A 9694-nucleotide genomic window follows, 5' to 3' on the forward strand; every position below is an offset into this window, starting at 1 on the left:
GAGCTAATAATTAGCTAAAGCGCACCACCACCACCACCATCGCCGCGATACGCTAAATAAATCACATTATTCCCATCGCCCTAACAAGCAAACAATGATGGCGCAATGAAGGAATTTCCATTTCCCCGTACGGACCGCAGGGCCACCCGGCACGCTCTTCTCGAGCGTTCAGCGGCCGTTTGTGAAAATAAACACGCTAAACAGTCGGAGCTCTGGAGGCAGATCTGATGGCCATCTTCACCCCTACCCAGTTTTCGGCGAACCACACCACCAGCTTGGTGTGGAATCTCGAACTCGAAGTAATTTACCTTGGGTGGTTGTTTTCCCTTGTTTTTTCATCGCTTTTTTTGTGCGTCTTCTTTACCTACTGTAACGCTGTTTATCATCACCGGACGGCAGTGACCGTTCGGGCAGTTTATTTCCCACCAGGCATTATTATACTCGTTTTTGCGTGTTTTTTTTGTTGCTGCCATCCAGATGGTTGCTTGCCATCAACCAAATGGCCAATGCCGAACCCATAGTGTGGGTTATTTTTAGATGTTTCGCTCTCACACGATCACGTACGATCGTTTGGTTTGCTAAGGTTCGTATGGAGGAAGAAAGGATGAAGAAGGAAAGGTGTTCTGCGTTCAAGTGTGGTTCTTTGCCGCTGCATATGAAATGCCTAAACATCAGAATCAGATGGCAAATCTGACGTGATTTTTCTTAAAGGTTTTAATATTTTTTACATGAATTTTTATACATTTTCATCATGTGAAATTTTCAATCATTAAAAGCTTGAGTGCTAGAAAAATATTTAAATAATCTGAATACATCTCTCTTGAAAAAAAATTTGGGCGAAGAAAAATATGTATCATTGTTGATATAAAATTCAATTAAATTAATTTCTCCAAACAGGCTGCAAAACCACTTTCAGCGAGATCTTCGTTGAACGCACGCATTAATTTGTCCGCCTTGAACAACCATCCTTATTCACTGTGAGCACCTTTAGCGAGCGCCACGATCATGACCGTAGTGGCAAGAAAACGCTCCGTGCCGCGATCGTTCACCGTTCGTAGTAGTGAGTTTTCACGTACCGAAGAAAGACGCACGATCGGTGTGCCGGTCGCAACAAGACACGCGTGTACGTCAGGCTAGGTGCGATCGCGTGTTTTGTGCGTGCGTGTGTGTGCTTGTTAAAATTAAATTTTCATCCACGCCAACCAAGAAATTCCAGTCCCTCGTACAGGTCACAACATACACACGCGTTCCGAAATCGCGCTTTAAGACAAACGCGTCCAACCAGTCCAGGGTGGCAAGTGAATGGGAACAAATAGCTGTTGATTCGACGATCGACTGTTGACAGAGTATCCTAATTGGAAAACCTGATTCCAACCGCCCACACAGCCCAAAACAACACAACACGGAAACAGCGAGCCAAACGGAAACACACTGTGCACAATTTCCGGTTAAATATAAAGCTCTCGCGCGCGTACGATCGATCGGTACGAAATTTGCTGTGTCAATGGCATCGAGGCAGAATGTGGCATAAAATTAAGGTACACATCCGGTGACAGCATTACGCACTCACGCCAACGCACAGCTTCCCACCCACCGCCACACCACAATGGTTATTTTCCGGTCAGTTTATTTGTGTGCGAAACAATTGTAGGCTGTAGGCCCGTGCCTGCCTATAGCCCTGTTGGAGGTGGTGACACAAATCCGGCGAAACAGTGTACGGTGTGTTTTTGTGCCTTTTTTTCTGCTGTCTTCACCCGGACACTCCCCCCCCCCCCAACAACCACTGGGGATGAGTGTAAAACAATTAAATTTTCATGCTGGTGAGATGGCGGTGGCTGCTGTGATGTGAAAATCGGCTCCGGATTCGGCGTGTGGTTTGATGGCAGCAGTGGAAAACAACGGTGTGAAAATGGTTGCACACTTTGGCAGAAATTAAAACGAGAAAATCCAAACCGAAACTGAGTGTGTGTGTGTGTATGTGTGTGGTGCGAAAAGGCGCGGCGAATAAAATCACCAAACACCAAACAAAGTCAGCAAAAGCCAGGGGCGCCCCTGCAGTGTTGGGGAAAACAGTTGCTCTAGCGCGAGGAAAATCAACATTCGTAGCGCATATAAACACGCAACAGCAGCAGCAGGAAAATGAAAACGAATTTCCTCTCGCTACGCCTCGATTCACCGTGACGCTCGTGGCAGTGGTTGGCAAGTGGTGGGGTGCGAACTTTTCCGGAAAAGATTCCGACGCTCATGTATTGTCACCGTTAAAGGGCATGTGTGTGTGCTTGTGCGTGCCTTTGTTTACCGGGTAGAGGTTAATGCATTTAATGCTTCATTAAACAACAACTGATTGCTCTGTGCGTTCTGTTGCAAAGCCACAAACCTGTTTATTGGAACGAATAGAGGGCGCCCATCGTCCAAACCGTGTTCCTGGCCGCCGGAAATCAAACCAACCAAACCACCGAAAGGGTGTACCACCTGACAATTACCTCAAACAGCGTGCCAATTGTTCCACGTTTGAGTGTGTGTTTGTGGGAGGATTAGTTCATCATGACCACCAGAGGTATTAGACGGAAAAAATCGTACTTGGCGGAGATCAAGGTGGCCGTCATCGGTGCACCATGCGTTGGGAAGAGTGGTAAGTGTTTGCTGAATGGCTGTGGACTTCGTTGAGAAAGTATTTCAAAACTAAAAATGTCTCTAGACCGATTATTAGCATTTAAAGGTCTTATATCTTGAGAGATGGATCAAAGATGATTAATAGCAGGTGAGCGATTCACATCAATCCCATTGCTAATCCGATCAGCACAAGCATCGCATGCCATCCCAAGCCAAGTACGTAAGCAACGTCGGTAAACGACCGACGGTATGTAGACGTCACGAGCACGAATCGTTTACAGCTGTCCAAGAAATTAGTCTATCGTTCAGCTGTCACCTCGCATACGGATCCCGTCAATTACTGTCTGCCCTGCGAACGGGCGCTCCTTAACCGACAGACTTTACATTTCTCTCGTTGCTTTCTAACTGGCCAGCAGCATCAAGCCGCCATCCGGGTGCGGCCCATTTACGTATCTCGCCCATTTTGTAACACCTTTTCTGGCGGAGGTTTATTTCTTCAGGCCCCGGCTTAATCAACCAGAATGTTGTATACAAGATGAAGCAAGAAAACACGAGGCAGACACTTGAAGGCAAAAATAAACCACCTGCATGGTTCGGTATGGTATGGTCTGTAACTTCTTGACCTAGGCTTTCAATCATCACCTTCTGGACAGATATGAACGTTCAACAACCGAAGTCAAGGGAAAACCGTTCGCTGCGTCTCCTTAAACCCTGTCCGTTCGTTCACGGTCATTGGTGCTCTCGTTTACACGCATATCGGTGGAACTTAAAATATCTTCTCACACCTAAACGATCCATCTGCGAGGCTGCAATGATGAGCACTCGAAGCAGCAGAAATTGATGTTATCTGAATCAGTTAGTATAATTTTAAATGTACATGACTTAAGAAAGCGACTGTTTGATAGTCTCGAAATGCAGATAGCAAACATCGAAGTTAATTGAAAATATGGCTTAAAGATCATTAAGAAAATCAATATACCTCCACCAACAAGCGGCATTTTTGCTTCCATCTGAGACAAATTAACGACAAAACCCGACAAAAATCATCTGTTTATTGGATGCCTCCGATGTGTTGATGCGTTAATTTGGCACGATTTCTGTCCCCAGCACCCTGCAGAGTTACACACGTTCGGGCACATCATTTGATGATCATGTCACTCGAGCCGGGCGCCATCATATTCATCTCATTTTCTCAACCATTTCTTTCCACCCGAAAAGGCGAACTCCTCCGATCCCCCGATGAAATTCATCGTCTCGTTTGTCCAATGAAAGTGTCGTAAATTTATGTCTCCACAAATGCGACACTATTACCGCACGCTATAAAACGACCATTAACCCGTCTCGGCGGAGGGTTGTGGGTTGATTGGCTGTTTAGGGGCTATAGGTTTTCGGCGATGGGCTGAGGTAAGGTTAGACCGGTTCATGGCAATGTCTGTCACCATTTACGTTGGGTTGGTTTTGGAAGAAAGTCAAGCTAAACACGATGACTAGTGGCGCGCAACAACAAACAACGTGTAAGCGCGTGCAATGACGAATAGGATCGACAGCTGCATCTGATGTGGTGCGTGATTAATTTAACGCTTCCTTCGGTATGATGAAGTCTGGCACCTGCTACGAGCCAATTCTTAGGTCATTTCGGTACATTAATTTGATGGTACTTTATGGCTTTGGATTTGCCTCACCGGTTCGAACACGATGCGTTTGTATGGTTAAGTGAGGATGGAAATGAGCATGAATTATCTGAGAAGTGTTAAGGATTGGAGTCATTATAGATTCATAGAAACTTCTGTCAAAATTTTGCAATAGGTAGCTCAAATAAAAAGAAAGTTCATTACTCTAACAGATCATCATCAAGCATGATCAAATCGTTAACCGTCAGAACCAAAGCTCGAAGGTAAATAAGGCTAGTTAAATCATATCTTGTTCAACAATCCTCTTCAGGGCTCGTCTGAGTAAATTGATCATTCTCGTATAATAGTACTCTCTCTCTCTTTCATTTTGATCCCCTTGCAGAAAGATTGCACAGCAAACATTCCACGAAAAAAAAACTCTCGCAAAAAACGGATCCATCAATTGTCCGTTCGCAGTGTGCCACCACGTTCGTCAGTTCTCGCTTCTTCAAAAATGCAGAAATGTTCCTTTCGATTTATACTTTATTTGCGTAGCAGAGCAAAGATCCACAATCCGACCGAACCGATTGGCTTGGCCGGGGAATATCCTATCCTCGCTCCGTAGCTCGGTTCAAGCTAAATTCACCGTGCGCTTCAATACCGTTCCCATCATTATCATTTTCGCTAGTGGCTGTGTTACCGGTAATTGGCTCATTGAATTATGCGAATCGGCATGGACGGCGTGCACAAAAATTTCCCGACAGGTTATTTCGTTTCGGCTGAGAGTTTGTTTGCTTCTTGAGTTCGTCTTTCGCTAAAGAGGAATAAGCAATGTACGGATCAGACCTCTGCTTCTTGCTGCAAACATGGCAAGAATTCTGATTTTTCTGTGTGCCTTTCATCTAACGCAACTAATGATGCAAATAGGCAGAGTAGAAATAAATATTTTATTATGCGCAGAAGAACATCGCAGCGTAGTTTAATTAAGAATTGGTCAATGTTTTTGCAGCGTTATTTCGAGAAATTCTTACATGATCTTCAGTTGATCTGTACGAGAGAATTTGAATGAATAATTTTTACTTATTTCGTTTTCATTTTCTTTTCTTTTTCATAGCCTTAACTGTGCGATTCCTCACCAAACGCTACATTGGAGAATACGACCATCAGGCAGGTAATTATAAATGACGATTTTCAACAAAAAAAAACCTAACAAGTTTACAAAACTCTTACCAAGCCTTACCTGTTTTGTTTCGTTCAATCCTTACTTCAAATGCCCACACGTCAGAGAATCGACACAAATACGAAATCATGGTGGACGGTGAGGCGGTGCTGTGTGAAATTTGGGATACATGTCCAAAGGTAAGCTCCGAATCGGCGCCTGTCCTTTGTAACGGGTTCGAAAATCAATCCCAACAGGCATATCCTTCCAATACTCAGCAGAACTTTCATGCCAAACTTATCCAAGTAGTCCGGTAGCTGACAATGACAGAGAAAATGAGCATCCTAGTCGGTCTCATCATAGTTTCCATAGCGCTCGATAACTTTGTCTGCCAATCTGTCAATCTCGTGCTCAAGTTTACTGTCTTTGTTTGAGCACTCACACACACACAAAACCATCTCTGGAGATTCTATGGAGAATGGCACGAAGATGGACAGCGAGCGAGAAACTGCCACTCGACGGCTAGGGTCATCAAGCGTACCATCGAATGAACAATTAGTGCAAGGATTGATGGGCACCATAATTACCCTCTCGAGCACACTCTACCAAGCACTAGCCGGTGGTGATGATGGTGGATCGGCGGAGGTGTTGCTGCAATCGTTACTTCCAATCCGAGAGCGGCTAGACCGAGTGGTCCAACAAATCGAGTCTCAAGAATCGAAAGTTCATTGTTCTTCCACCAAATCGAATCGTCGTACGTCAGCCCGATCCGCAACGATGCCAACTTCAAGGAACGAACCGGCCAACGTTAGCAACGAGGTCTTTGCACCACCGTGCTCGTCCACCGAACAGGAAACGAGACTGAATGCTGATGCGAGCTCGAAAAGCGTAACAAATCTTGCAGCAACCGGTGATCCATCGTTCGTACCACCACCGGGCTGGCGTGAAATCACCAATCTCGATAGTTACATGGCGGAAACGATTGCTGACGGTGAAGAGTACACGGAATGCATGGATACAACACCAGCCAACACATCCCACGGACTTTCGAATCGAACACAAACATTAGAGCAGACTGTAGAGCAACCTGACTTTGGTAGATCTTTCGATCCAACACTAGCTCAAAGCAGTCCAATGGCTCACGGAATCACCAGAAGCAAGCACATCGGTCACACGTTTTCGCTTCCGAATCCAAGGCGCACGGTGGACCAATTATTGAAGGCTCCCAATCTAGCGGGAACGTTTGCGATTCGTGAGACAAGCAATTATGCGATGGCGGATGGAAGTTTTCAGCGCAGCACGAAAACCATTGCTGGACCGGATGCATCCGTGCTGGCCAAGTGCTCACAGCCGATGTTGTTACAGGATCCGATGGGTGTGGCTTTTCTTACGCGTTCGAACGTGCTACCCAGTGCGCCACCAGAGCAAGACCTGGACAGCCAAATTGCTTCCAGCTCTCCCAAGATTGAAAATTAAGATGATGCTCGAATGAAAATAAAATCCTTTGTTGCGTGTTAAACAATAATCTTTTCCTGACGTCTTTTTGTTCCAGATTGAAGAAAATGCTGAAGCAATCTCCCTAACAGCCGGGTCCGAGACAGTTCAGTGGGCGGATGGGTTGCTGCTCGTTTACTCCATTACCGATCGCGACTCGTTTAACTTTATACGAAAGGCGAAGGAAGAGCTGGCCGGTGATATGCCCGTCGCACTGGTTGGCAACAAAGTTGACATGGTGCACCTTCGGCAGGTCAGCACGGACGAGGGTGAAATTTTGGCGAAAGACTTTGAGTGCAAGTTCTTCGAAATTTCGGCCGCCGAACATGTGTACCAGGTGGCGGAAGCATTCCTTGAGCTGTGCCGTGAGGTGCTCACGGGAAAGCGAAAATCGAAGCAGAGCTTCATCGACAAAATAGATCGCATGCTGAGCGGTTCTCGGACGTATAATCGAGGGAAGAGCGATAGCATTTCGCCCAAGGAGTGACGTACAATCGGGTTGTGATAGGAGAGGATGAGGAAACATAACGAACACTTGAATGTTTGATGGGTGTTGTTATGACTCGGCTAACAAAAAGGTTGCTTTCAGGCAGATTGAAAAAGAAGCTCTATAACAAAATGCGTCAAGTATTTAAGCATTCTTGTACAATGTTTTAATACAACATCAAACTGGTCGAAAGTAATAAACTTAACATAAGGTGAAATAAAAACCACTCTCAATTCATTTAAGTATTATTTTCCTTTTCTAATATCCACCCTACAACACTATTGAACACAGTAGGCGTTGACTTGTGGAGAGAAACGCGTTCCGAAAAAAATCTAAACTCGATGGAGACGCCTGGTAGCTTGTGACGAGTTCGATTGAGCCGCCAGGTGCTTTACGGCAACCGACAGCTCCGACTCCGGTAGAAAAAGTCTTTCCGGTCGAATTGCTTCGAAAAGATTTGGCAAGACAGCAAGCGCCGTAGCCAACACACCCGAAACGAATAAAATAAAGAGCTATCAAAAGGAAACCACGATTTATCAATCGAATGGACACATACTCGACCTGCCGAAGTGGAAACGCGTCACGCATTGACCTGAAAATATATTTTCAATATGCTTCCCCCGTGCCCCGCAAAAATCGCCAGCGAGCGCGTGCTTTAAAGTGATATTCACGTAGCCTATTACGGAGTTTGCACACAGACAATAAAATGCAATTGAAGCGTTAAAAAACCGGCTCCCACTCACCCCACCTTACGGCAACGAGAGTGTGCGGTTATTGGTGGTGGTTTGGTGGAAATAAAAATAATCACAATAAACACAGACACACACACCGTTTGCAGTACGCTCATCAATACGATGAAGTGTGCCCGGGACCGGTTTGACGGCCGAAGCAATTTTGGCGCTTGCCAAATGGGATTCTAGGATTGAAATTTTCCACTTCTAATGGAGTGAAAATATTGAATAATTTATGGACTGCGACTCACAACAAAATAAATTGCGTGTCGTATCAGATTGAAATGGCCGGGGCTGCAGCAAAAACCCCACAACCACGACACGGTCCCCGTTTTGGCAAAAGACAGTCGGAAAGGCAAAACACAGCCTTGGAAATTGATAGCTTTGCTGATCGTGTGCTACGGTGGCTTTTTGCGGCAGTGTGGGTATGGTTTTAACGTTATATTATGCATAACCAGAATGTGAAAATTATACCACAGCAATAATAAAATAAACTCGATCCTCCGAATCCGGTACAAGTATCAGGTAGGTTTCAACGGGGATGTGTGTGCTAGTGGCTATGTGTCTGTCATGTTGAAATTGGTTGCATCTTAAATATTTTATTTCACCTTTTTATGCTATGCTATTCCGCATAAGTTGTACCAGATTTTCAGTTTACCTCAGTTTGAGCATACGGCAAATAATTTTTATTCACTGCAAAATACGCCCCGAAAATCAGAACTATAGTTACACAAAAAATTGATGCAAAAAATATTTAAAAAATCGTTAAATATAACGTTCACTAGGTATTTTTAAATTAAACTTTAAATAAAATTAAATAAATTTAAAAAAAATGTAAAAACGTTATATAAGTAACGGCGCGTTATATTAGTGAAATTCATTTGCCGCAAATAAAATTGCTTGTACAGAACTGAAGCATAGTTCTAATTTGATTTTTGTTTCAATAAAATAAAACTTTTATCCCTTAATTGCATTAGCTGTCTTCGGAAGGAAAAATTTCACAAAAAACATCTCGAAACGCATGTGTCCACATTAACTGATTTCCACACGTCCCGTCTCAGTGCATCAATCCCACTGCCAATGCAAGCACTTGGCTGCAAAAGGAAAGCCTTGCAGCAATATTTTCCAAAGGCATTTTTATATTGTTCGTATGAAATTTAATAAAAATATGTATCCTAGCTTCATTTTGGGTTCGCCCCACCTAGCGCTCTGTCCGAAACGGTTCGAACGAAGGTCCTCGTTGTCCGTGTTCCGTCCACCCTACTATTGTACTACTATATCCAATAAATACGCATGGCAGAGCACCTAGAAATGCGGGAAAAACAAAACAAAAACCAAGCACCCAACCCTATCCGTTGGCCAGTTCCGAAAACTGTTGTTACTCATCCGGCTACAGGACGGCGTCCATCCGGGCACGGGTTCCGTTTGCCATCCATCGTTACCGCACTTTTTTTGTTTTTGGCCACTCGTGGTCGCTTTTGTTGTGCAAGGGCGTTTTATTCACACTTTGCTGGCCGTGATGTGTTCGCATCTATCAGCATATGCACGTTTTACTGTTTTGTACGGGGTGGGAGAGGGGGGGGGGGGGGGGTTTCGTGTT

General features: G+C 44.6%; 1 protein-coding gene across 1 annotated transcript; it reads left to right on the forward strand.

Moving 5' to 3' along the window:
- The first annotated feature begins 1041 nt into the window (after positions 1 to 1041).
- LOC118514281 (ras-like protein family member 11B) lies at positions 1042 to 9062 on the forward strand. The gene is made up of 4 exons (XM_036061023.1): positions 1042 to 2632; positions 5338 to 5394; positions 5509 to 5582; positions 6935 to 9062. Exons 1-4 carry the CDS (start codon positions 2545 to 2547, stop codon positions 7361 to 7363), a joined length of 648 nt encoding a protein of 215 aa, XP_035916916.1. The 5' UTR covers positions 1042 to 2544; the 3' UTR covers positions 7364 to 9062.
- Positions 9063 to 9694: the final 632 nt, after the last annotated feature.

The sequence above is a fragment of the Anopheles stephensi genome, chromosome 3 (genome assembly GCF_013141755.1).
Source record: "Anopheles stephensi strain Indian chromosome 3, UCI_ANSTEP_V1.0, whole genome shotgun sequence".
In the NCBI taxonomy this organism is placed as follows: domain Eukaryota; kingdom Metazoa; phylum Arthropoda; class Insecta; order Diptera; family Culicidae; genus Anopheles; species Anopheles stephensi.

What these genes read in the sequence shown, in the direction of transcription:
- LOC118514281 (XM_036061023.1), top strand. Translation starts at nt 2,545, where the DNA reads ATGACCACCAGAGGTATTAGACGGAAAAAATCGTACTTGGCGGAGATC. An exon ending in ACCATGCGTTGGGAAGAGTG is followed by an intron (nt 2,633 to 5,337) that starts GTAAGTGTTTGC and finishes TCTTTTTCATAG; the next exon opens with CCTTAACTGTGCGATTCCTC. An exon ending in TTTGGGATACATGTCCAAAG is followed by an intron (nt 5,583 to 6,934) that starts GTAAGCTCCGAA and finishes TTTTTGTTCCAG; the next exon opens with ATTGAAGAAAATGCTGAAGC.